At 68.2% G+C, this 25,379-nt stretch overlaps 1 protein-coding gene across 2 annotated transcripts; it reads right to left on the bottom strand.

The window, feature by feature from the left end:
- Positions 1–13,765: 13,765 nt before the first annotated feature.
- On the bottom strand, positions 13,766–22,448 carry NPTX1 (neuronal pentraxin 1). 2 transcript variants are annotated; one of them, XM_036341717.1, is made up of 5 exons: positions 21,818–22,448; positions 21,350–21,554; positions 19,318–19,562; positions 17,954–18,133; positions 13,766–17,377 (listed from the first exon to the last, which is right to left on the bottom strand). In XM_036341717.1, exons 1-5 carry the CDS (start codon positions 22,262–22,264, stop codon positions 17,156–17,158), a joined length of 1,299 nt encoding a protein of 432 aa, XP_036197610.1. In that variant the 5' UTR covers positions 22,265–22,448; the 3' UTR covers positions 13,766–17,155. The 2 variants fall into 2 exon arrangements, with proteins under 2 accessions (XP_036197610.1, XP_036197609.1); XM_036341716.1 differs by having other exon boundaries at positions 21,350–21,557; positions 21,818–22,443.
- Positions 22,449–25,379: the final 2,931 nt, after the last annotated feature.

Here is a 25,379-nt window from a genome sequence, read left to right as displayed (position 1 = left end):
TCAGTGACCTGTGTAGGAAGATGTCAGCTGGGGCTGCCGTGCGGGCAGCCAGTTCCCCCAGAGCGTCCATGCAGGGGTGGCGGCCGCGTAGGTCCAGCAGGGGGGGAGGGGGAGCCTGAGCCTCCTCTGCAGCCCCAGGGGTGCTCACACGTGGCTATCGTGCAGCCCACCTCGGTCCACTCGTTCCTTCACCCCAAAGCCTCCTGCTGGGGGGCCAGCAGCCGGGACAGGGACAGCGCTGGGAGGCACGATGTGCGGACAGTGTCTGCGGCCTCAGGCAGCCAGGAGGGAGCGGCTAGCTGCGGGGCCAGGGGAGGGGGGGTGGTGGCGAGGCCAGGCCCAGGGGCCCAGCACAGGCGCACAGCGCACCGGGCCAGGTGCCCAGGTGCGGAGCCTTGGGCAGTGAGCTCAGACCTGAGCTGTGGGACTTGGAAACAGTTTCTCAAAGCTTCTGGGCCTCGGTCTCCTCCCCTGTAGAATGGGGCTGGTCCAGCCGCAGGACGGTGGGGCAAGCGGCAGTGCCCGGTGTGGACGTGCAGAGCTCGGTTTAGGTTTGCTGTGATCTTTTCAGGAAAACCCCTGGCCACCAGGTCCCTCCCCGAGAGGACCAGTGACCACACTCTGCCCCCAGCCTGTCCCCGGCCTTGCCCTGACGGGGCTGCCCCTCCCCTGGGAAGCCCACCCTGCCTCCTGGGAGGGTGATTGGCAGCTGCCACTGCCCACCCCCAGCCGCTGAGCCTCCTGCTTACTCATGACACTGGCATATGGCACCTCCGCGGGGGGGTGGGGGGGGCGCTGCCGATGGTGAGAGCAGCGTGTCCCGCTCGAGTCCTGCTGAAGCAAAACAAACACAACATGTGAGGGAGCAGAGGCGGCCGGGGGCGTGAGCAGCGTGTGCGTGTCTGCATGGCGCCTGCCGGGGCGCTGGGAGGAGGAAAATGGAGGGGGAGGCTGTGGGCTCGGGGCTGAGGCCTGGCTTCCCTGCTTGGGGCTCTCAGTTCATGGGGTCCTCCGAGGTCACGTGGTCCATCCAGCCCCTCCCGGCCGCTCTCTGTGGGGACGCTGGGCTCAGGCCGGGAAGGAGGAGGGGACGCTGGGCTCAGGCCGGGACCTAGAAATGCTCTTTCTTCCAAGAACCGGGAAGCCACCTCATGTCAGACCAGACCCACAGGCTCAGGCTGAGCCAGTTCCTGCTCTGCGTTTGCGGACGGACGAGGGTGTGCACTGCAGGGGGCAGCAGCCCTCCAGCCAGTCCCTCCCAGACCCCCTCTCCCGGGTCAGCAGCCCCTCCTCTTCCCAGGGCTCAGGCTGCTGCCATGGCAACGAGTCCCTTTGCTGGCGACAGCACACATCCTGGAAAGGGTCAGTGGTCCACGGACCAGGGGGTCCAGCAACTGTCGCACCACCTCCAGGAGGCCAGCCCAGGCCCCCCTGCTCTGCCACCTGCCTCCTTGGTAGTAAGAAACCTCGAGAGACAGAGCGAGCCCAGGATGGGGCTGGCCCAGTGGGCGGGGCGGAGGGCAGCGGGTGCAGAGCCGCTGTGGGCCCGGCCTGGCCTGGGGCCTGCCCACGCGGAGGGGCTGGAAGCTCTGGGCCGCCCCCGAGCCTGCAGATGCCCGAGGAGCATGGCAGACCCTGGGGTGTCTGTGGGGAGGAGCCCAGTGGGGACTCGGAGCAGCACCCCCCACTTTGGGCTCCCCAGGGAGCTGCAGAATCCTGCCCCCGACTGCCTCCCAGGCGGCAGGAGCCCCCCTGGCGCCCTGAGCCCAGCCCTGCGGGCTGACCGGGTGGCTGGGCCGCCCCCGGCCTGGCCTCGCACCAGGGGCCCAGCCCGGCCAGCCGAGCTGTGTGAGCCCCGCGCCGGCTGCTGGCTGCGCTCACGGCGGCCTCCGCGTCGGCACCGGCACCGCTGTGCACGGAGGTGTTGGCTGCTGCCTCAGGGCAGATGGGCTGCCAGTGAGCTAAGCGTGCGGGGGAAGGGGTGCCATAGGAACCGCCCCCCCGGCCGTGGGGGTGGGAGAGGCAGCGCCGGCTGCTGGGGGAGCTGGGAGACCTAGGAGGGAGGGGGCTGGGATCGATGGGCCCCAGGTTTGGGGTGAGGCTCCCGGCAAGGGGCTGGGGCCTCCGAGGGGATGCTGGGCCTGGAGGCAGGGTCAGCCTTGGGCGTCTCTTCCCTCTCGGCCGCGGGACCTGAAGGAGGGCCTGTGGGTCGGCCTCCGGGCGCGTCCCCTCCTGGCCCCGCACCTCCCGGACAGGCCTCCGTCCTTAGCAGGCAGACGCCGCCACTGCAGGCTGCCAGCCGGGCACGAGGGTGGGCGGGAGGCCAGCACTCGGCCAGGGCCGTCGGGCACGTGGGCTCGGGGGTTGGGGTGGCGCGTGTCTGGCAAGGTCACTGCTGCCCAGCCGCCGCCAGGAACCGGCCATGAGGTCACCAGGTCGTGGGGGCCGGCTCCGGGGCAGGTGCTGGTGGAGGCCGGAGACCCTCCCTGGCCCGGCTGCCCCACAGCCCAGCCCGCTGGACCCTGGACCCCCAGGGACCCTGGGCCGTGGAAGGGGCAGGCGGGGGCACATGGGCCACAGACGGCCCGGAAAGCGCTCACGGGCACAGACAGGCCTCGGGGAGCCCAGGGCCTTTCCGTCGCAATGGCGGCCAGTGCGACTGGGCGCGTGGCCTCCAGGGACCGGCCCAGCAGCAGGGGGAGCCTCCACCCCGTTACACGGGGGAGGGGACCGGCTGCGAAAGGCTGCAGGAGGCCTGGGGTAGCGGCGGAGCTGGGACCGGAGCCCAGACCAGCTGGCGGCTCAGCCCTGCGGTCAGCTCACGCGCGGCCGGGCACACCCGGCGGGAGGGGCTGGGCCTGCCCCCCCCAGCTCCAGAGCCTGGGAGGCTGCCCGCTGGCCCGTGCCCCTCCCCCTCCCTCGCATCCTGGGCAGCCACCCCCGCCGCCCCCGGTGACTCAGCTCAGCTGTTCCCCAGCCTCCTCGCTTGCTGCCTTTTTCTCTTTCTTTTCCAAAGGGTGACCTCCCTGCGGTGCTGTGGCAGGCGACTCCTCTGCCCTGGGGTGGCCGTGGGGACCAGGCCTCGCCCTCGGACTCTGGTCCTGAGCAGAGACTGTCACCTCCAGGGCAGGACAGTCCTGGCCTCGGTTCCCCTGAGTGGGGTTCGGGGTCGGGTCACCTGCCCAGTCACCCTCTGCAGCCTCACGACCCAAGGACGCAGCACACGCAGGGGACACCTGGGCGGCCACTGGCCTCTCCTGCCTCCTGGACTCCCAAGTCCCGGGGTTCTGAGGTCAGGGTGGTGCCTGGAACTGGGGACACCCCTGGCCTTGGGTGGGGAGACCAGAGGCGGTGCTCGAGCAGAAAGCTGACGGGATTGAAGTAACTGAGCAGTCAGACAGCCCATGCCCTGGGTGCCCGCTGGCCGCTGGCTTCTGCCCAGACTTTCCTTCCCATCTGCCACCCTTTTCCTCTTCCTCCCTCCCTGCCCCCTGCTCAGGCCCCTTGGAGTGACCGAATGGTGGCCTCCGGGGGACCTGTCCACCCAGAGCCTCGGAAGCGGCCTTCCTGGCGACGTAACCAAGTGAAGGACTTGAGACGAGGTTTTCCTGGGGGCGTGGCCCTCAGGCCGAGGCAGGTGTCAGAGAGAAAGGCAGGGATGGGAGACCGCGGGCCCAGCTGCTGCCGCCACGAGGGGGGAGGCCTGGAGCAGGCTCTGCCTCTGGGCTCAGCAGCCACTGGGACCTGGGGTGGAGGAGCCCTTTCTGAGCCACAGGCTCCGGGGCGGCTGCCCTGGCCACGTCCTGCCTCACACAGCCCCACCCGAAGGCAGGAGCAGCTCCTTCCCCGACTCCCTTGCAGCTAGAGGTGGGCCTGTGGCCTGGGGCCTCCACCAGTCGCCCAAGCAGAGGGAGTAACACCTGGAAGCAAATGACCCAACTCTCTGTCTCTCTCTTTATTGTTTCCACTTGGCATCGGGGGCAAACTTTCTGACTCGAGGGCCACAACGGGTTTCTAAACTGGACCGGAGGCCGGAACAAAAGCACGGATGGAGGGTTTGTGTGAACTGATATAAATTCAAAGGAAACATCATTACATAAAAGGGTACGGTCTTTTTTTTTAAGTTTTATTCATTTCAAACGGGCCGGATCCAGCCCGCGGGCCGTAGTTTGCCCACGGCTGCACTTGGTCCAAGGACGGGAGAGGGCTCCGGGGTTAAAGGAAGGGCAGGGAGAGGCTCGGGCAGAAGCCAGACTCCAGGACGCAGAGGGGCTCCGGCTCCAAGTGCTTGAGGGAGCCTTTCTCGGAGACACGCCCACCCAGCCCGGTCCTCCCGATGAGTTTCACCTGCTCCCCCAGGACGGGCTCCCAGGAAGTGAGAGCGCTGGGCCTGCGGGCAGCACCGGGGCCTGGCTCCGGGTCCTCTCCCCCCACGCGGCCTCCCGCCTCCCGAGGGCCCCCCTCCCCCATGTGGGGAGGCCTCTGCGCGGCCTGGAAGGGGGCGCGGCCACCCCCACGTGGGGTTTGCATCTTCAGGAGCCGCTGGGCACCCTGGGCCTCTCACCAGCTCTCTGCGCTCCAGAGCCTCAGCCGGGGGCACAGCAGCCCCGAGAGAGGTAGGTGGGGCCGTGGGGCAGGCTGAGCGGGCGACGGGCCTGCCCCAGGGAAGGGGGGGCGGGGGGTAATTCTGACGCATCTGGGCTCAGGGTTGCTGGGCAGAAAGGAGTTGGCGGGTCTCAGAGGCCGCGGGAGGCGAGATGGTTCTGAAGGCAGCGACGGGAAGGGGGGCGGGGGCCGGAGCTGGAAGAAGGGGCGTCCGGGTCTGTTCCGTCCACACGTGGAAGCGGGGCACGCCTCGTGCAGGGCGCTGCCCGTCCCTCCTATGACGGCGGAGGCAGAGCGCCCTGGCTTTGGGGCCGCGGGTCTCCGCCCAGCCGTGGAGGCGCCGCGTTCCTGGGGGGGTTCCCGGGTGAGTGGCCTGAGCACCCTGGCTCCTGGGACACTCTGAGCCTCGTTCCCTTCCTGCGGGAGCCGCGTGGGTGCTGCTTCTAGTGCTTGTGGGGTCAGGAGAGCTCCCTGGGGAGCAGCCCCAGCTCTGACCGTGGGCGGAGCTCATGCCGGAGAGAAGCTCCTAGAAGCCCTTCTGCTAATCCTGGCCAGAGAGAGGAGCCGCCCCCAGCCTGGGCTGGCGACCCCCGCCATTGGACTAGCCTGCCCCCCACCCCCTCCTGCCCACCCCCTCCCCCTCCGCGGGCCGTGTCCTCCCTGTTCTCCTCCCCATCTCCCCCCCCCCCCCCCGCAGTCTTCTTAGAAATGAAGTCATCTAGAAAAATAATCAAAATAGAAAGAAAAAAAAAGCTAAGAAAATGGGGTTTTTTTCCTTTCAAACATTTGGCAAGACACCTCCCACACGGATGTGTCCACCGGCCTGCCTCCGTCTCGGGGCCTCGGGCCTGCACCTCTGGGCGGTGTGAGCGGGTGGACCTCCCCATGCCCCACGCGGCCAACCCTGGGCCTGGCAAAGGTCGCCCAGGCGGTGCCCCCGGCAGGAGGCAGGGCCGGCAGGAGAGAGGGCGGGGCCCAGCTGGGGTCACTAGCTCCTCGGAGAGGTCTCTGCCCCTCCCTGCGCTTCCCGCCGCCACCCTGCGCAGTTCTCGGGGTTTATTTATAATTGATACCCGCCAGGCACTTGCTGAAAAGCCACTTCCGGAAGCCCCAAGGCCCTGAGCTCCCGGCAGCCTTAGGCTCCAAGCCCGGACGGGTCCCCTGGCTCCCAAGTTTCCACTTCTGAGCCTGGCTCCCTGCCCCCCAGTGCAGCCGTTCCGCCACCCCCGACCTGCACCCTGCCCCTGAGACCCTCCCCGATTGCTGGGGTGACCCGAGGCCAGGTGCCTTCTCCCCTTCTTAGAACCAGACCCTCCCTCCATCCTGCCCTCTCTGGCCCCCATGGCAGGGCACATGGGACGTGTGCACCCGCTCCTGGCCCTGGCTGGCTGTCTGCGTCAGTTACACGGTACAGGCTGTCCCTGCCCCATAGACCTCGCCGGGCGTGAGGGGGTGGCCGAGCCGCCTGTGGCTGACGGTGGTGACTGTGATGGCGAAGGATCCCCCTGGGTCTGGAGTGATGCCCACGCCCAAGGTGCGGTGGGGGCACGGGTTTCATGGTGCCCGGGCCCGAGGAGGGGCCTGCAGGCAGGGAGGGGCACCCTCAGGTAGAGGCCAGAGATGAGCTCCCCGAGGGCAGGCTGCAGGCCCGGCCACTCGGGGGCCGCACCATGGACGGGGGTGGGGCTGCCCTCCCTCGTCCTGGCCAGGCATCATCAGCTCTGGCCCTCCCTCCCTCCCTCAGCCTGAGCAGCACCACCTGGCACAGGGAGCCTGGCAAGGCAGGGCCCTGGGGGTCGCCCTGGGGAAGCCTCCGTGGCGAGGGCAATGCCAGGCAGGCCCTGCCAGGGATGCGCTGCCACTTGGCAGGCACAGGGCGGAGTGTGGCCTTTCCCGGGCTCCGGTCTCCTTGCTCTGAGCTCCAGGGGCCACGGATGCCCTGCCGGTGGGGGTTGAGGCGGAACAGATGCCTGTTCCAGGACCAGGGCCCCGGGCCAGAAGGGCAGTGCAGCCTCCGCCGCTGACGCAGCCCTGGACCCGTGGGCTCCGGAGCCGGAGGGAGGGGTGGGGGGGGCAGCCAGGTGCCTCCGGCTCCTGACTGACCCAGAGCTTCTGGCTGCCAGATGGCGGTGCCCCGTGCCCGACCACACACCCTGCCAGGATCTCCTCTCCCGGAGCCGAGGCCGCGGGGGTGCGGCCGACATTTGGATGGGCTTCTGGGCGCCCCTGGCGGCCGGCCTGCCTGAGAGGAGGCATCGTGCCCAGAGCAGCACAGGCTTCTCAGCCCAGAGCTGCCGGGCCTGGACCTCCGTGTCCTGGGGGCGTGATGGGTCAGGGGCTACCGGCCTGAGCCTGTCTCCTCGCTCGTAAAAGACGGGCCTCAGCGTGAGGACGGAGCCGAGAGCCGCATCCAGCGTGACCGGGTCCAAGTGCGCTTCACGCCAGAGCTGCCGCTGGGAGGACTTGCGGAGACTGGGCTCTGGGAGCCGACCCGCCTCCGCCTGCTGCTGTGCTGGGCTCTCGCCCTCTGCATGGCCTGACCACCAGGCTGAGCCCCGCGGGCACAGGCCCCTCCATGCAGCCCAGCGCCGGGCACAGCGCGGCCCGAGCCAATGGCAGCTGCAGCCAGAGGACCCACGCGGGGCGGGCGCTGTGTCTGAGTGCCACGGTCCTCACGCTGGAGGGAGGGAGGGAGGGAAGTAAGATACGGCCGTCGCCCAATCCTTGCTGGTTCCCCTTCCCTCTACTCACAAAAGGGGGTGCTGTGGGGGGACCCTCCGTCACCGGCTCTGTCCACAATTACTGAGCTCCTGCTCTGACCTGAGCAGGTCAGTCACCTATGAAACAAGTCAGATGGTGACAAGACCTCCAGAGAAACAGCAGGGAGCGGGTGCATGAGCAGGCCGGGGACAGCAGGTGCAAAGGCCCTGGGGCAGGACCAGCAGGCCCGGGCGGGGCGGTGGGGGAGCCCTGACTGTCCCGGAGGGACCGGGGAGCCTGGAGCAGGAACAGCAGTTTTCCACGAGGACTGGCTGTTGGGTTGAGATGGACAGCGGGGTGAAGCCGGGAGACCGGCGCCCGGTCAGGGCAGTAATGGGGTGACAGAGGCGGCCGGCCCAGGGCGGGAGGAGGGTCAGTTCCGGGGTGTTTGGAAGCTACAGCCGGCAGGTCAGCGGGTGGACTGGGGTGGGGGTGGGGGTGGGGGTTGTGCCGGCCGCCCCCCCCCGTAAGCCCCGCCCCTCCCCCTCTGGTCCCGCCTACCGGAAGCCGCAAGGCTGAGCCCCTCCGAGGCTGTGCGCCTGAGGGCGTTGCTGAGGCAACCCCACTCGGCGTCTCAGGGTCCCGCCTGCCCAGCTGGGCTTGAGGCTTCTGCACCCGCAGGTCCCGTCCCCCGTGCGGTGGCGGCGGGAGGAGGCTGGAGGCCGCAGAAGCCCCGTTGACCCCCATTAACGTTTTCAGAGCATCTGACACCCACCGTCCGCCCTCCGGCCTGGAAGCGAAGCCGCAGCCGCAGCTGACCTCCCGCGCAAACAGCCCGCCCCTGGCCGCTCCTGCCTCGGGCCTCCCCTTCTTCCTGCCTGGCCAAGGGGGGGACGCAGGAGAAGGTCGGGGGGGCTCCCTGGAGGCGGCGGCTTGGCTCCAGCCGACCTCGGTTCTGGAAGGGAGGTTCCCAGACGCCCAGAGCTCAGCAGAGTCCCCTCTGCCTCCTCCCTCCTGGGTTCGGGGCTAGTCAGCTGGAGGGGCCTGAAATGGGGCAGCCCGGTCAGAGGGAGGAGAGGGAGGGGTGCTGGGGGTGAGAGTGCCATTGGGCCGCAAGGTCCCCGAGGACAGGGACCGTCATCTGGGCCAGCGGTGGACCCTGGTGGACCCTGCGGGCCGACCCAGGGCGTGGACTGTCCCGCGAAGAAGGAAGGAAAACATGGCTGTGAGGCCCGGGAGCCGGGCGGGACCCTGTTCCCGGACCCCCCAGAGCCTGACTCCCAGGACAGTGACAGGAGTGCGGGCGCCGAGCAAAGGCTGGAGGAAGGTCCTGCGCGCCAGTGGCTGGATCTGGGGATCCGGGCTCTGCTTTCGTGTTTTCCAGATTTTCACACCAAACACATGGTAGTTACATAATTACATTTTATTTATTTATTTTAAAACTAAATTCTCCAGCCAACTGTGCGCGATACTCCGTGTTCTTTTCTGGGCTCCCCAATGTTCTCGGCCTCTCCTTTTGGTCGGGGCAAGGGGGTGGGGGACAGGGGCAGGATGAGGGACCAGCCGGTCCGGGTGGGGGAGGTAGGTGCACGGGCAAGCGGGGGGGGGGGGGGGGGCACCTCTGACCAGAGCTTATGGCCTCCCTTTCTGGGGGCCGGCAGCCTGGGCAGCCCTGAGCCCTGAGCCCTGGAGAGCGGAAACTGGAGCTCGAGGCCCGCCCGCCCCTCCAGCCTCGGGGCTCCCTCTCCTTGGACAAGGCTAGAAGCTGAGCCTCTATTCGGTTCCTGTGCCACAGACGGGGGCGGGGGGGGGCACTTGGAACAGTAGGTTTTTATCTCCTCCCACTTCTGGGGACCGCGCGCCTGAGGTCAGGAGTCTGGGTCCTTCTGCGGCTCCGAGAGCAGCTGGCCCATGTCGTCCTCTCGGCACTGGTGGCTGCCGGGCCCCTGGCCGCCCTGGGCTGTGGGGCGTCACTCCAGGCTCTGCCTCCATCTTCACGGGCCTCTCCCAGCGTCGCGGAGCCTTTGCCCGCATTTCCCTCTTGGAATAAGGGCCCGGTCATTGGAGTAGAGCCCCGGGTCCCGTGTGTCCATCTCAACTGTTCACGTGTGCAAAGCCCCTACTTCCAGGTGAGATGGAATTCACGGGTCCCGGGTGGGCACGAAACTGGGGGACACTGTTCAACCCGGGACAGCCCCCGCCTGTACGTGGTGGAAGACCGTGTCCCGGGAGGGTTTCCACGCTCCTGCTCAGCCCTCCCTTTCCGCTCCCGCTCGCTGCCCCTCGGCCGCTGTCTCTCTCTGTTCCCTCCGTCCCTTCTCTGTTCCCTCCGTCCCTTCTCTGTTCCCTCCGTCCCTACTCTGTTCCCTCCGTCCTTCTCTGTTCCCTCCGTCCCTTCTCTGTTCCCTCCGTCCCTTCTCTGTTCCCTCCGTCCCTACTCTGTTCCCTCCGTCCTTCTCTGTTCCCTCCGTCCTTCTCTGTTCCCTCCGTCCCTTCTCTGTTCCCTCCGTCCCTTCTCTGTTCCCTCCGTCCTTCTCTGTTCCCTCCGTCCTTCTCTGTTCCCTCCGTCCTTCTCTGTTCCCTCCGTCCTTCTCTGTTCCCTCCGTCCCTTCTCTGTTCCCTCCGTCCTTCTCTGTTCCCTCCGTCCTTCTCTGTTCCCTCCGTCCCTTCTCTGTTCCCTCCGTCCCTTCTCTGTTCCCTCCGTCCTTCTCTGTTCCCTCCGTCCTTCTCTGTTCCCTCCGTCCTTCTCTGTTCCCTCCGTCCTTCTCTGTTCCCTCCGTCCTACTCTGTTCCCTCCGTCCTTCTCTGTTCCCTCCGTCCTTCTCTGTTCCCTCCGTCCTTCTCTGTTCCCTCCGTCCTTCTCTGTTCCCTCCGTCCCTCTCTGTTCCCTCCGTCCCTACTCTGTTCCCTCCGTCCTTCTCTGTTCCCTCCGTCCTTCTCTGTTCCCTCCGTCCTTCTCTGTTCCCTCCGTCCTTCTCTGTTCCCTCCGTCCTTCTCTGTTCCCTCCGTCCCTACTCTGTTCCCTCCGTCCCTACTCTGTTCCCTCCGTCCTTCTCTGTTCCCTCCGTCCCTACTCTGTTCCCTCCGTCCCTACTCTGTTCCGGGCGCTCATGTCCGCTCCCAGGGCGTCTGTGAAAACCCCAGTCCCGCCGCGCAGGAAGTTCAGCTCCCCGTTCCCCTCCCCTCGCCCGCTCCTCCCTGCCGGACCCCCCACCCCTGGACCGGCAGCCACTCGGAAGCCCCCCGGCCCCCCCCCCGCTTCTCCTCACCCCCCCCCGGCACCCCCCCCCGCTTCTCCTCACCCCCCCCCGGCACCCCCCCCCCCCGTCCCCGCTTCTCCTCGCCCCCCGCTTCTCCTCGCTCAGCCAAGCTGGTCCCGGGCGGCAGCAGTCGGTGTTTCCTTCTCTCAGCATCTGCGCCGACAGCCTGGATTCTTCGAGAACAGAACTTCCGCGGCGCCAGGCCCAGAGCCAGAGCGTGAAGCCAGGGGGGCCTCTGTGGGGGGGAGGCCGGCCCTGCCCGCAGCTCCGGTGAGACTGCGCGTGGCTCGCACGAGCGGCCAACACGGTGCGAGGCCTCGGAGTGACACGCAGACCATCCACGGGGGTGGGGTGCCCGGCGAGGCGTGGAGGTCGGTCAGCAAACTGCTTCTCAAGGTGACACCGACGCACAGGCGGAGAGAGAACCAGATCAGCTGGCTCGTCGAGACTCAATGCCCTTGAACCTCAGCGGGCACCCTCGGGGGTGAGGAGACAGGTGGGCAGAGGCCAGTGGCCCACCCGTAGGGACTCACACCCGGACGCATAAGAGCTCCTGCCACCCAGCAGCCAGCACCGCTTTCAACGGGCGAAGGAGTGGATGAGCCAGGTCTCCACGCAGACACACAGCAACCGGTCAGCACGCGACCACCCCCCACTCACAGCCACTGGGAGATGCCACTCAGGCCACAGGGAGACCCGCCCCGCACCCACTGACTGGCACCCGCAGCGAAATAAAACGGCAGAAAGGCCCCCGTCGGCGGGAAGGCAGAGCCCAGGACTTGGCCGTGGAACGACAGACGCTGCAGCCACGACAGGCAGCCATTTGGTGGTTCGCGCCTCACCAGGCTGAGCCTGGAGCCCGGCCGGGAGCCCGGTTGGTGAGAGCTTCGTCCCCATCCGCCAGGGTTGCGGGTTTGATCTCTGGTCGGGCACGTACAAGAAGTGCCCAGTGGCTGTCTGCATAAGGAGGCCCACACACCCATGTCTCTCTCTGAAATCAATCCATCAATGCAGAAGCTAAACACAGAATTGCCATGCGATTCCACCTCTGTGTGTGGGTCCAAGGGAACGGAGAGCCAGGACTGGAACATACGTGGACGCCCATGTCCCCAGCAGCAGCATTCGCACGGAAAGGCGCGTCAGCCCAGTCCGCCCGCAGGTGATGGATACGCAGGTGTGGCCTGTCCATGGGGAGGGCGGTTCCTCGGCGTCAGAAGGAAGGGCGCCGCCCGCTGCCGTGTGGATGGGCCCGCGGACGCGGTGCTCCGTGAAGGAAGCCGTCACAAGGGGAAGTCCCCGTGATCCCAGGGACACGCGGGCCTGCACCAGCCGGGTGCACAGGGCGGGCAGGCGATCAGAGGCGGGGGGGTGGGGGGTGGGGGGTGTTGGTGTTCAATGGGGACAGTGTCTGCTTGGAGCCCTGAGCGAGCTTTGGGGACAGAGTCTGTGGTTGGGCAGCACTGAACCGCGTACTTACAAACATTAAAAGGCTAAATACTATGTATTTACCACAATTTTTAAAAATCAGTAATAAAATATTCCAAAGCCATTGAATTGTACACTTTGTTTTAAATATATCTTTATTGATTTCAGAGAGGAAGGGAGAAGGAGAGAGAGAGAAACATCAATGAATCACTGATCGGCTGCCTCCTGCACGCCCCACCCTGGGGGATCCAGCCCACGACCCGGGCGTGAGCCCTGACCGCCTGGTTCCTAGGTCGACACTCAACCACTGAGCCACACTGGCCGGGCGACCGTACACTTTAAGTGGGCGGATTGTATGATCGTTCATTGTACCTCAATGAAGCTGTAAAGGGGGGCAGTGCAAAGGCCCCTACACTTTAGGAAAGGCCCGGAGCCTGGCCCCGGGGGCAGGGGTGTCTCTGCAGCCCCGGCTCCCCGGCCCCGCCCTGCGCCTCGGGCAGCTCCTCGCCGGCTGGCTCCCCTCGCAGCCAGTTCTGCACCGAACACGAGCCTCTGCCCACCTAGCAGATGGCCGCCGCCGGCCCGGACCAGAAGCACAGCTCGCAGCAGGGGACCCGAGGCTTCCCTGGCACCGTCTTAAGCCGGAGGCCCGCCCACTCAGCCCCGCCATGTGCCTTCAGGGTTCCACACCCGGAGCCGGAGCAGGAGCGGGAGCCGGCTGGACGGCACTGGGCCCGGGGGCTGGCTCAGAAATGTGTCCCTAAGAGGGAGGGAGGGGGAGGGGGAAAGGGGGGAGGGAGGGGGAGGGGAGAGGGGGAGGGAGGGGGAAGGGGGAGGGAGGGGGAGGGGAGGAGGGAGGGGAGGGAGGGGGAAGGGGGAGGGAGGGGGAGGGGAGGAGGGAGGGGAGGGAGGGGGAAGGGGGAGGGAGGGGGAGGGGAGGAGGGAGGGGGAGGGGAGAGGGAGGGGAGGAGGGAGGGGGAGGGGAGAGGGAGGGGAGGAGGGAGGGGGAGGGGAGAGGGGAGGGAGGAGGGAAGGGGGAGGGAGGAGGGGAGGGGGAGGGCGGCGGAAAGGAGGTTTCCAAGGGCTCGGTTGTGGCTTTCGGTTCCCTAACCCCCTCTCCGCCCGCCCCCTAAGCGGGAGGTGCTGAAAGTGCAGGTCGTCCCAGGGCCCAACCTCGGAAGATCCCCCAACCAGCCAGGTCTCCAGCTCCCAGGGCTTTGGGGCCTCAGCGCCGAAGGCCCAGTTCAGGGCGGTGTCCAGACGCCCGGGAGGACTGTGCAGCAGGGTCTCAGTGCCTTCCGGAACCAGTGCGCATGTCCACGTGTGAGTGTGTGCAGGTGTGTGCGCGCGCACGGGTGTGTGTGGGGGGGGTATGTGTGCGCACATGTGAGTGAGTGTGCAAGCATGACTGCGTGGGCGGGTATGTGCATGAGTGTGCACGAGTGTGTGTGCACGTCCACATGCATGTGAGCATGAGTGTGCACGGGCGGGTGTGAGTGTGCATGGGTATGAGTGTGCGTGTCCACATGTGTGCACAGGCGGGTGCGAGTGTGCATGGGTGTGAGTGTGCGTGTCCACAGGTGAGCGTGCGTGCGGGGGATGGGGATCAATCCGTGTGCCTCTCTGTTCTGACAGCTGCACCTGCGGCCGGAGGCCCGTCCCTCCCCCAATGTCCCAGTGGCCGGGAGTGTCGGCACCCGGCAAAGCGGGCAAGGGTCCCCTGGGTGGTCCCCTGAGGTGTCCGGCGGGTGGAGGTGCAGACATTGCAAGGAGACCAGTCTTTCTCACTCTTTACTGTGTAAAAATAAACTCGACAATTCATGTTTCAGCAAGAAAAGGAGAGGAAGCAGGGAGACCAGTAAAAATGGTGCGTTTCCCGGTCGCGAGGGGAGGTGGCGGTCCTGGGGTTGCCCCGTGGCGGGGCCAGGGCTGCGAGTCGTATGAAAATGTTCAGCTTTGGTTGGCAAATAATGAAAAAGTGGGGTACACCGATCTCTCCCATATGCTACAGTATGTACACGGCAGCGGCAGCCGGGGGCTTGCTGTGTCGTCAGGGGTTTTGTTTTGGCAAATCAGACACAGTCGGGAGCGTGAGTACCGGGCTCTCTCCTCAGATGCCTGTTCCCCTTCCGAGCTGCCCGGGGCCCGCCGACGGCTGCCTCGTTCACACGCCGTGGCGCGAGAGGTGGCTCCACACGCCCCCGCTTCCAGCCACGGCCTGGCCGCCGCGAGGTCACAGGGGATCCCATCCCCTTCCCGCGAACCACACACAACCCTCGTTCCTCGAGGCCTCAACTCGGTCCACCCGACACGTCCACTCCGAGCCCCAGGCCTGGCCCGTTCACATCCCGGTCCCCACGCGCCCCCGAGCTCCCCGGGTGACCGCGAGGGGTGGCCGCGAACCTCGCGTCAGCCTCTCTCCCCTCCGCTGCCCACGAGACACCCCCTTGGTCCCAGGCCCCAGGGCTGGTGACAAAGGGATCTTTGCGTCTGAGGAAGGAATGGGGGGCGGGGGTCTACAAAAGCAAAGAAGAGAAGCATACAAAACGTGTCTTTCTCCCAACTACGCGCTTTCAGCCCAGCGTGGCGGCGGAGCCTGAAGGTATTGGCCGGGGAAGATAGGGTGGATTTCTGGGTTTGTCCTTTTCTTTCATAAAAATACTCTTGTTTTGGTAATAAACTTTGTCTTCTACAGTAAGAGAAAGAATTCCGTGTTATCAAAAGCAAGAAGGCTTACGATTCAAGTGGGATCTCAGGCCCCCACCCCGAGGGGGAGCCTGCGGGCGGCGCTCCCGCCTGGGGCGCGGGGGCCGTGGGACTGGGCGCCCCCACAGTGCGTCTATCTCCGTGTTTATAAAATGGCTTACCTGAGAAAGGCGTGGGTGTCAGTGCGAGGGGCATCCGTCCGATTACGGAGGAGATGGGAACTAACGGGTTAGATCTGTGGCTGTGTCAGCCCCTCTCAGGGCGGCCAAGGGCCAAGTGTTAACACAGTGAGGGCGTCGAGGGGCTTGCACAGGCTCCGGGGAGGGGCGGGGAGGGAGCTAAATGTCAGCTGGGTTCCCTGGCACCGCGGGGGGCGTCAGGGGAGGGGCAGGCGGGGGAAGGGTCGGAGGTGGACACAGACGTCGCGTCTGTAGCATCTGGGATGCTCTGCCCGTCGGGGTGAGGGCAGAGGATGGCTTGTGGTCCTGAACGGACAGCTCCCACCACGCCCGCTGGGCAGGCGGTCTGGGGTCTGGGTCCCGGGCCTGGCAGGGGCGGGTGGGGGCGCTGCCCGAGAGCACCGAGCCTGGGCCTGGCCTCGCAGCCGCTCCCGGTGGCCGAGGGGAGGGGCGGTCTGGTCTAGGGGTGCTTCCAAGCTCACGCTCTCCGGGGGGTGCTCTAGGCCTGTTCTCTTCCTACAGGGGATACTGCTCGCTTGGTGTTGGGGAGCGGGGAGGGGGAGAGGCCCGCGGACCTCCCCCGGCGCCCTCGCTGGCTTCCGCAGCCGTTCTCAGTAGCTACATGGATGGTCACGGGACAATGGGTGGCACTCGGCACAGAACACAGGACTGGAGAAGTCCATGCAGACAGGGAACCACACGGGACTGAGGGAGCCGGGGACGCGCCACCCCGAGGGACATGCAAGCAGAGGAGGCCCCGCAGACCCCCAGGTGCCAAGGCCTAGGCCCGGACGAAGCACAAGGGTCAGAAGCAGCCACTGCTGAGCCGCGGGGCGCAGCCTGGACACGGCCTCTGCACGAGAGCGAGGCATTGTGGGCCGGCAGCGGGCACCGTGCAGACGCCCACGTGGACACGCGCACAGACACCAACACGGACACACAGGTGCACTGGGTTCCGACACAGGACGGGCCTGCCTTAGGGGGACAGGCGCCCCTGGGGGACAGGACGGGGGACCCCTGCGCCCCGGAAGGGAGGTCTGCGGCTGCAGGGGAGCCGGGCAGGGGGCAGGGGTCCAGAAAGACATGCTGGCCATTTGCCGTTTTGAGTCCAGGTGCCCTCGGGGCGTGCGACCCCCAGATGCTGCAAAAGGCAGGGAGCCCCCCCACCCTGGGCACACTCCATCTGAGCGCGCTCTCACTTAATGCACGCGCACAACACACACGCACACAACACACGTGCACACAGCGCACACACACGCACGCACACGCCTCCCCGCAGGACTAGAAGGAATGTGCAGGATGGCTTTTCACGGGGAAGAAACACGGTTGAACAGGGTTGGGTCTCAGTGTCACCAGCTGGGGACATCCCAGCCTGGAGCCCTGCACGGGGGGAGTGGGCGGGGCCATGTCAGGGCGGGCCTGGCCATGTCTGCCTCCCCGCCCCGCCCCCCCCAGGACTTGCAGAGCCCTCCCTGGGCCCTGAGCGGGGAGGAGTATGGCTGTGGGTGGCCCTGCATGGCCGGGTCCTAATCAGGGGTGGGTTTCCCTCTCAGCCGCCCCCTGAAGGCTCTGCTTGTCTATCACCAGAGGCAGAAGGGGGGTGGGGGGAGCACGCCTCTCTCAGGCGGCTGAAAGGGAGGCGGGAGCCCGCCCCCACGATGCCCGAGGCAGGACCCCCCTCCCACTGCCTCTGCCCAGCGCAGCTGGGCCCTCCCAGGACACTCCTGCCTTCAGCCTCCGAGAGAACTGGCTCCACCCCAGGGTAACCCCCCGGACAGGCCCCGCCGTCAGCAAACGCTGAGCCACATTCACGCTATCGAGAGGGCGGCAGCGCGGACAGGCTCTGCAAACAAAGACAAATGCGACGACGCTGAGCCACGGCCCATGGCTTCCGGGCACCACGAAGGAGGAAATGAAACACCTCGTTCTGAAAGAAGAGCCTCCCTGGAGACTCGCACTCATCGACGCAGGCACAGGCGCTCGCACACGCGCACACGCGCACACACGCACACGCAGCCTCTCACCTACTGCATGGCTCAGAGTGTCGCCTGCGTCACCGGCCTGGGGCCTCCTGGGGAACGGGCGTCCTCGGGACGGGAAGCCGGGCTGCGAAACGCGGCGCTGTGTGTGCGCGTGTGACGTGTGTGTGCATGCGTGTGTGTGTGTGTGTGTGTGTGTGTGCGCACACGCGAGGGCAATGGCCTGGAGTCATTCCTGGGGAGGGAGACAGGACAGTCGTCGCGGCACAAGCAGAGGAGGGGCGGGCGGGCGGGCGGGGCTTCAGTTGACCTGGCGACAGGCCTCGAATGTCCACTTGGTGGCGCCCCCGAAGATCTCGATGTGGGGCTCGGCCCAGGCGATGACGTTGCCGGCGAGGGCCTTGGAGCTGCAGGTGGCCAGGTTGTACACCTCGCCTGGGGTCAGCTTGCGGTCCCAGATGTTGAAGTGCGCCAGCTCGCCCACGAACGCCTGGGTGGCATCAAACCCGCCGCCCAGCGTGTCCTTCGGAGAAACGCAGAGGGTGAGGGTGGGGGGGGTGGGGGCTGGGGCGGGGCCCGAGCCTCCCCGCCTGGGGCTCTCACGGTCCCCTGTCCGGTCTCTGGGTCTTCACACTGTCCCCCACAGGGAGCCCGGGAAAGGGGCGCTGCCGGCCACCTGTGCCCGAGGCGGAGCGGCTCTCTCCCGCGGCCGGTAGCTCAGCAGGGCAGGGGGCAGCGGGCAGCCATGAGCCGGGTCTCGGCCGCACCCGCACATCCCCTACTTCTAGTCCAGGGACTTGGGGCCCACTTTGCCGGCCCCATCGCCAACGGGAACAGGCTCTGGAGACAGGAAGGCCTGGCTCCGCTGCCGCCGCTGCCCTCCAGGTGCCGATGGCGACACACCCTCCCGGGGCGCGAACTGCGCACCGCGGAGCAGGAGTGGCCTCCCCAGCCAGGCTGAGACCCACGCCCACTCAGTCAGCGCCCCCCAAACTGCTGCATAACTCACCTCCCTCTGCAGCTCGCCTCCTCCTCATCCCTCCCCCCTCTCCCCTGCTGGCCTGTGGATCTGGGCGCCCCGTGCTGCCCCGGCCAGTACCTGCTCCTGGCCCAGCACCAGCACGCCTTGGGGCTTGATGGGGTGATAGGGCGCCAGGTTCTCGCCGTTGCCGCCCTGGGTGCCGTCCTGGTAGGCCTCCCAGACCCCGTCCCGGGTGGTCCAGGTGACGCAGATGTGGTGCCACTTCCCGTCGTTGATGACGAAGGGCAGCTTGGCCACCTGGGACGGAGAAGGACGCGTGTGACACACGGGCTCAGGTGAGTCCTGTGACGGCTCCCGTCGCACTTGAAGGTGGATCACAGGACCATGGCCGCTCTGCCACCTGCCGCCCGTGCGTGGGGGGGTCGAGGCGCAGCAGAGGGGCTGTGACCCATCGGGGCCCGACGTCCATCTGAATCACAACCTCCTCCCTCCCCCCCCGCCCCACCCCCCGGCCAAGCCTACACAACAGGCCCTGAGGGAGAGCCCCCCGCCCCCCCCCCCCCGCCGAGCCTACACTACAAGCCCTGAGGGAGAGCCCCCCGCATCACTCCCCGGGCCTTGCCGCCAGCCCTCTGCTCGGCACCCGCCGGCCTGGCAGAGCATCTGAGACGCCAGGGCAGAGGGCAGCCGCCTGTGCAGCTCCGGCCGGAGTTTCAGGCACCCGCGGGGTGGGTGGTGCCGCACACCCAAGGGGAAATGGGGCCCAGAAAGGCATGGCCCCATGGGCTGGGCACCCCATTTCCAGCCTGGGTTTCAGACAGTTGCCACCAACACGGCAGAGAGGCTGGGGCGTGTGACTGCTGGCAGCTGACCCGCGGGTACGGAGGCCGAGGTGTGGAGGCTCACGGAGGGACAGGCTGCCCTCCAAGGGGTCGGGGCTAAGCAGATGGGTGTGGACTCAGGAGGAATTTCTAGGGGCACCCCCCCCCTAGAGCATCGATGCTCCCCGAAGCAGGGAGAATTCAGGGACTGATCTGTGGGAAGGAGGGCCCCCCATCTCCTTCGCTATCTGTCTGGGGAGGTTCCAGCTTCACCCCGTTCATGGAGCCAGGCAAGGGCGCCCCTCCCTTCTCCCTGGTCTGTGTGCGTGTGCGTGTGTGTGTGCGTGTGTGTTAATCCTCACCCAAGGATGTTTTTCCATTGATTTTTTTTAGAGAGGGTGGACGGGAGAGGGAGAGACATCGATGTGAGAGAGACACATCGATCGGTTGCCTCCCGCATGCACCCCAACCAGGGCCAGGGAACCCGCAACCGAGGTATGTGCCCTTGACCGGAATCGAACCCAGGACCCTTCAGTCCGCAGGCCGACGCTCTATCCCTGAGCCACACGGGCCAGGGCTTCCTGGTCTCTCCCTCCCCTCCCTCGGCCCCGCCTGGCAGGCCGCCCCGGGGCCAGAGCAGCACCTGGGGCCGGCGCCCACCTTGTCGTTGATGAGGAGCTCCATGGGGTTGCTGCCCCACCCGATGAGGACCAGCTCGTTGGCCTGGCCGGGCGCGGCGTAGGAGAAGGGCGTGCCCACGCCGGGCGCGGCGCTGGACTTGAGCCACATGCACACGGTAAAGGCGTACATCTCGGGCAGGCTCCTCTTCACCTTGGCGTACATGTAGTTGGTCCGCAGCGGGAACGCGAGCTGGAACTTGTCCCCGGGGCGGCTGTCCTTCTGGCCTGGGGAGGGCGGACACAGTCCTGACGCCTGCACCCCGGGGAGCGCTGGAGGGAGGCCGGGGGCGGGGGCGGGGGCAGGGGCCTGTCCCGGAGCGCGGGGCGTGAGCAGGGGAGCTGGCCCAGGTCCCAGCCCCGGGGCGGCTGGGGTGGGGGAGCCTGTACCTGGGCTGCGGGGGCCTGGGGAGGGGGTGGCCCTCCAAGGTGTGGCCCCGAGGAAAGAGGCCAGCAGCCCCTCCGGGCCCGACCTGAATGCAGGCTGCTGGCTGCTGACGAGCTCAGAAACGCGAGCCCAGAAACGCGCTTCTCTCCTGGGTCCCCACCGAGCCGGCCAGGCCCAGCGCCCGGCACACGCCCTCCAGGCTGCAGCTGCTGCTCCTGGTCACTCCTCCCTCGACCAGCCCACTAGCCCCGAGGACCACTCGCTCCCAGGCCACCCCAGCAGCTGCCTGGAGCCCCGAGAGGGCAGAGCAGCGGGGAGCTGGGGCCCTGCAGCCAGGGGCCGCCGAGGTGACTGCGTGGAGGCTGTTACCCTCGCCCACTCGCGGGTGAGCTTCCCGTGTCTCCTGGAGACTCAGGCTCCCGGCCGCAGCCGCCCCTCACACTCGGCCACCAGCTCCCGCCTGTCGGGATGTCTCCAGGGAACGTGCCTGCCCCCTCCCCACCCACGCAGCCTGTGCGCCATGTGCCTGACATGCCCACCCAGCAGCGGGCAGGGGCACTGGCCCGGGGCCGGAACACACAGGCCCACCGGCCGGAGTGTGCCCCAGGCCTGGGGGAGCCCAGCACTGAGCCGGCCCAGGCCAGGGATTGTTTCTAGAAGGCGGCCTGCTGGGCCAGCTCCTGGCAGCCCTCTGAGCCAGGTGCCAGGGAACAGGGCAGGCCTGGCTCCTGGGTGCTGCCCACACAGTCTCAGGCCCAGTCGCCTGCCCTGGGGGCCTCTCTGGGGGTGGGGTGGGGTGGGGGGATTGTTTTCATGCCCCCACCCTCCCCTCCTCCCCCTCCCCCACCCCTCCCGAGCTGTTTTTCAGTTATGTAAGGTGCCTTAAGATGGCACTGTTTAAATCCATCCGCACACTTCGCAGTCTGAGAAGGGTCACGTGGTTCTGCTCTGAGCCCAGCCCCCCCCCCCCTTTACAACCTTGTTTGATTTCTGCGACTTCAAGGCTAAGCCGCCAAGCTCATCCGTGTGCCCCGCGGTGCCATGGGGCCCCTCGGAGTTGGAGACCGGGGAACAGCAGGGGATGCAAGATGCCAGGCTTTGGGTCACTCCACAGGGAAGATCAAACCCGGGGGGGGTGTCCCCAGGAAAGGGGAGGGGCAGGAGGGCTGGGAGGAGACCTGTTCAGGTCTGTGGGGACGGGGAAGACCAGGTCCAGCCCGGGCAGCGGAGATGCCCCCCCTCCTTCACCCTCCCAGCCAGGCTTCCTTCCCGGGAGGGCCTGGCTGACCAGGCCACAGGGTGAAGTTACTGAAGATTCAACAAACCAGGCTCGGGAAGATCCTGCGAGTGTGTGTGTGTGTCTGTGTGTGTGTGTGAGTGTGTGTGTGTGTGTCTGTGTGTGTGTGTGTGAGTGTGTGTGTGTGTGAGTGAGTGTGTGTGTGTGTGTGTGTGTGTGTGTGCAGGGGGCACGAGGCCCCAGGCGATCCCTTCCCCTCTCAGCTTCCCTTCCACAGGCATAGCCAGAGCTCAGGGCCCCGTCCCCTCCCCGGAACACCGCCCTGGGTGCCCCAAACCCTGTGCAGGATTCGGGGAGGCACTGGGGGGCGGGGAGCCAGGGGGCAGCTACCTTTCTCCAGCTCGCTGATGCGCTGGTGCAGCGAGGTCAGGGCGCTCTCGATCTTGGCCCTCTCCTCCGTGTCGTTCTTGGGGCCGCCCTTGCCCTCCTCCAGCGAGTTCACCCTGGACAGCACCTGCCGCTCCAGGTCGTCGATCTTGCTCTGCAGCAGGTCCTTGAGGCTGTTGGTCTGGCTGGAGGAGTTGAGCCGGCTGTACTGCTGCGGGGCGAGGGGGCCACAGGTTACAGCGGGGACCGGCCGGGAGCCTCCAGCGCGGTCCCCTCGGGGCGACTGCGGGGGCGGCCTGGCGGGGAGCTCGGGCGAGTGGCCAGGCGCGGGGCCTCGCGAGCTCGGGGCGGCCCAGCCCGGGCAGCAGCGCCGCGCCAGGCGGGGGCGGGGGGGTCCGGCCGGGTCGGGAGCGGGGTGGGCGAGGGCAGAGGGGCGCGCGCGCCGGAGGGGACACCGTGGCGCGCGCGGACCTCGAGGTTCTCCAGGCGGGTTTTGAGCGACTGCAAAGTTTGCCCGAGTTGGCTGAGCGTCTCGGCGGCCTGCGTGGTCCGGGACGGGTCGCCCAGCGTGTGCTTGCCCGCCGCGGGCTGCTTGCGGCCGCCGCCCGGCCGGGCCTCGCCGGCGCCGGCGTCCAGGGTGCTCTGGCTCTCGCAGCGGCCCAGCTTGGCCGTCAGCTCGCGGATGGTCTCCTTCTGGCTGAGGATGGTCTCCTTCTGCTGCAGCACCGTCTCGCGGAGCTGCAGCACGCTGCCCCGCAGCTCCTCCGCGCCGCCCGCCGCCACGGCCGCGCCGCACATGTCGGCGTCCGCGGGCACCGAGGTGCAGATGAAGCGCGTGGGCCCGAAGTCCTGGGCCGCGCCGCCCAGCAGGCAGAGGGCGAGCAGCGCACAGGTGCGCGCGGCGCGGGCGGCCGGCATGGCTGCGGCGCGGGCCCGGCGCGGGCGGCTCGGCTCTCGGCTCGGTCGGCGGCTGGGGCTCCGCGGCGGCCGCGCTCTGCGCTCCGGCTCCGGCTCCTCCGCACCGAGGCGCTGTCCGGCCCCCACTGCCGCCTGCGCTGCGGAGCCCGCGCCTTTTATGCCGCCGCGGGAGGGGCCGCGCGCCGCCGACGTCAGCGGGGGAGGAATTCCGCTTTAATTGCGCCCGGGCCCCGGAGCTGCGGGGGTCGCCGCCGCGCTCGGGGGGCCGCCTGCTCCAGGGCCCCTCCCCGCCCCCCCGCCCCCGCCCGGCCCGCGCCGCTTCCCCGAAAGCTCAGAGCTGGGGGGGGGGGGCAGGCCCCGGACTCCAGGAGGCCACCTGCGTGATGCCTCCGACCTCCCCCGGGGCTGGGGCGGGGAGGCCACCGCGGGCCCCGAGACAGGTTTCTGTTCTACTCGCTCGGCCGCCCGAGCACTTGCGGGGCTGGGGCCGGGGGCGTGGGGGCCGGTCCCCGGGGACTCAGGCGGTGGGCACCGCGTGCCGGTGGGGGCACGGCCGAGCGGAGCCTCGCTGCGCTGCCGAGTCCAGAGAGGGGGGCGCGGGCCGCTCCCCGTTCCTTAGATGTCCGATCGGTGACAAACTGCTCGCTCCCCGCGCACTCCGCCCCCCGCCCCGGACGCTGGGAGGCCCGCGACGTCTCCGGAGAGGACCGCCCCCACCTGTGCCGGGCGGGCGGGGACTTCTCGGCGGCGGCCCCGGCGGACCGAGCCTTTCCGGCCAGCGGAGCCGCTCGATTCCGATTCCGGGCAGCGGCGCCTCCGGGCTGACGCTCCCCGCGGCCCCAGGGGAGGCGGGACCGCGCTGCTTCCGAGAGGCCCGCTCAGCGCCCCGCTCCGCGCCCCTTCCTCCCGCGCTCACGGGCCTGCCCGGCTCTGCGCTCCCGTGTGTGCCCGCGGGTGCGTATCGGGCTTCCTGGCCCCCCCGCCCGCACCCCGATCACCCCGCTTCTCGGCCCACGGTCTTCGGGGAGGGGTCCCGGGCCTGGGGAGCGGGGGACCTCACAGCTGCGGAGCTCCGCACGACGGCCACGGTCACCCCTACTCACCCCTCCCCCCCGCACACATTCCCGCCTTTTCTGCGGGGCTCGACTGTGATACCTCTCGGTTCCGGCGCCGGTTCCAAACCGCGGGCCCCAGGGCGGCCAGAGCCCCTTCCGAGCGCCCGCTACACAGAGGAGGGCACTGAGGCGCCGGGACTCCTGAGGCCCTAACCCTAAACCCGAGAGCCGCAGCCCAGCAGCCCCTCGGACACCCCGACACTCACGCCCCAGCCCCTCCTTCCGCGGCCTCCGAGGGACCCCGCAGCTCGGCGGCGCCGGCGCAGGTGGAGGAGGAGCAGGCGTCATGGAGACAGCAGGGCTCCGCGCTCCCTCCTCCCATCCCCGCCCTGGGGGCGCCCCTTCGTTTCTTCCCCGTCTCAGCCCGGAGCCCACCCCGCGCTGGGGCTGCCCCTGGCGCGGCTCCTGCCGTCCCGCGCGCCCCGCGGCCTCTGCTTCCCAGCCAGAGGGGCCCTGGGCCCGGGCACCGGCGTCCACCCCCCGCGGCCCGGCTGGCCCACCGGGAGCAGCGGCGACGGGGCGAGCGCGCCCCAGGCGGTGCGACGGCTTCGGTCTCCAACTCCCAACCAGAGACACACCGGGGTCCTCTCCACGCCCCCGGTCGGTCGGTCGGTCGGTCGGAGGCCCTTCCCCAGGCCCTGGGGCGAGGCTGTCGCCGGCAGAGAGGGAGGGCGAGAGGCAGACAGCTCGCGGGCGCGGAGAGGAGCCCGGTGGGGCCCGGGCAGGCTGCGTGGACGGAGCGGGACCCCTCTCAGGAGCCTCGCGTCCTGAGCGGCGTGGGTGCCGCGCGCACGGCGGGACCCGCTTTTACCCGCAGGAGAGGGGCCTGGGAGCGGGGCCAGGCGGGGAGGAGGGGCCTGGGGTCGTGTCCAGGGTGGCGGGTCCCTGGGAGGGAGGAGTTGAGCCCAGAGGGGAGGACACAGCGGCCCGGGGCCCGGCCCCTTGGGCTCAGCGACCGACCTCCCCGCCAGGAGGCGCTGTGGGGAGGGTCGGCCCCCGCGTCCTGGTACCTGGGCTCAGGGCCCTGCGGGCGGGCGGAGGCTCATCCTGGTGTTTGCGGGTCCTCCTCTCCCTTCTCCGTGGTGGGGGGGGGGGGGTGGGCTGGGAGAGGAACGAACAAAACCTTCAGAGGAGGAACGCGCTGGCCAGCCTCCTGGTCAGAAGGTCCGGGTGCAGGGGCAGCCTCGTGTGTGGGCTTGGGTGGCCCAGCCTGGCCCGGTCCGCGCCTCGGAACCGCATGGGGGGGCGGGGGCGGGTGTCTGTGAATGCGGGCCTGGGCCTGGGCAGAGATGGGCGCCTCGGGGGGACCTGGTATCCCCACCCCAGGGCACAGTCGGTGTAAGCAGCCCCCAAAGCAGAGGTCGGGTGCCGTGTGATAAAGTAACCAGGAAGCCATGCGTTCTGGGCATGTAGCCCTTTATTCTTAGTAGAGTTCACGTCTTTCTCAGTTTGTATAATTTACATTTTAATGAGGCTGTGCTTAGCGATCAGCTTTGAAATTCCTGAAAATGTAGCCGTCGAGGCAGCCGGCTCAGCAACCAGGACGAGGGAATCCAGGGCCTCAGGGAGCCTGGGAAGCTGGTGCAGGGAAGGGAGGGGCCTGGGGAGTGTGGCCGGTGGGGTGAAGGGGGGCAGGACTTAGTGCCCCTGGAGTGTGTTTACCCGGCGGGCGAGGGTGGAGCCCACCAGGGAGTGTGCCTGAGGCTGCTGCCCGGCCAGGGCCTCGCTGGCTCTGTGGTGCCCGGGCCCGTGCAGCTCCAGGGCTGAGGGCGAGGCCGGAGCGGCCTGGAGCGTCCACCTGAGCAGGAAAGAGCTCCTCAGGCTGCGGGCGCGGCTGGTGGGTGGGTGGGCGGGCGCCGGCCGCTGGGTCCTTGCACATCGGTCACATCTGCCAGGCGCCGGGAGAGGCCGTGCAATATGGACGAGCGAGCCTGGAGGTGCTTGGGATGAAGATGGTGTTTACCGGCCAGGGTTCCACTGTCCCAGGGCTGTGCTGCTGC

This window comes from Myotis myotis, unplaced genomic scaffold, assembly GCF_014108235.1.
Source record: "Myotis myotis isolate mMyoMyo1 unplaced genomic scaffold, mMyoMyo1.p scaffold_m19_p_17, whole genome shotgun sequence".
Lineage (NCBI taxonomy): Eukaryota > Metazoa > Chordata > Mammalia > Chiroptera > Vespertilionidae > Myotis > Myotis myotis.
The sequence above is the reverse complement of the archived record's forward strand: the minus strand, read 5'-3'. Positions and strand labels throughout refer to the sequence as shown.

Bases quoted from the DNA above. Each gene is read 5' to 3' on its own strand.
- NPTX1 (XM_036341716.1), bottom strand. From the start codon at position 22,264: ATGCCGGCCGCCCGCGCCGCGCGCACCTGTGCGCTGCTCGCCCTCTGC. The intron at 21,558-21,817 runs GTCCGCGCGCGC...CTCGCCCCGCAG, and splicing joins CCCGCCTGGAGAACCTCGAG to CAGTACAGCCGGCTCAACTC. The intron at 19,563-21,349 runs GTAGCTGCCCCC...CGCCCTCCCCAG, and splicing joins CATCAGCGAGCTGGAGAAAG to GCCAGAAGGACAGCCGCCCC.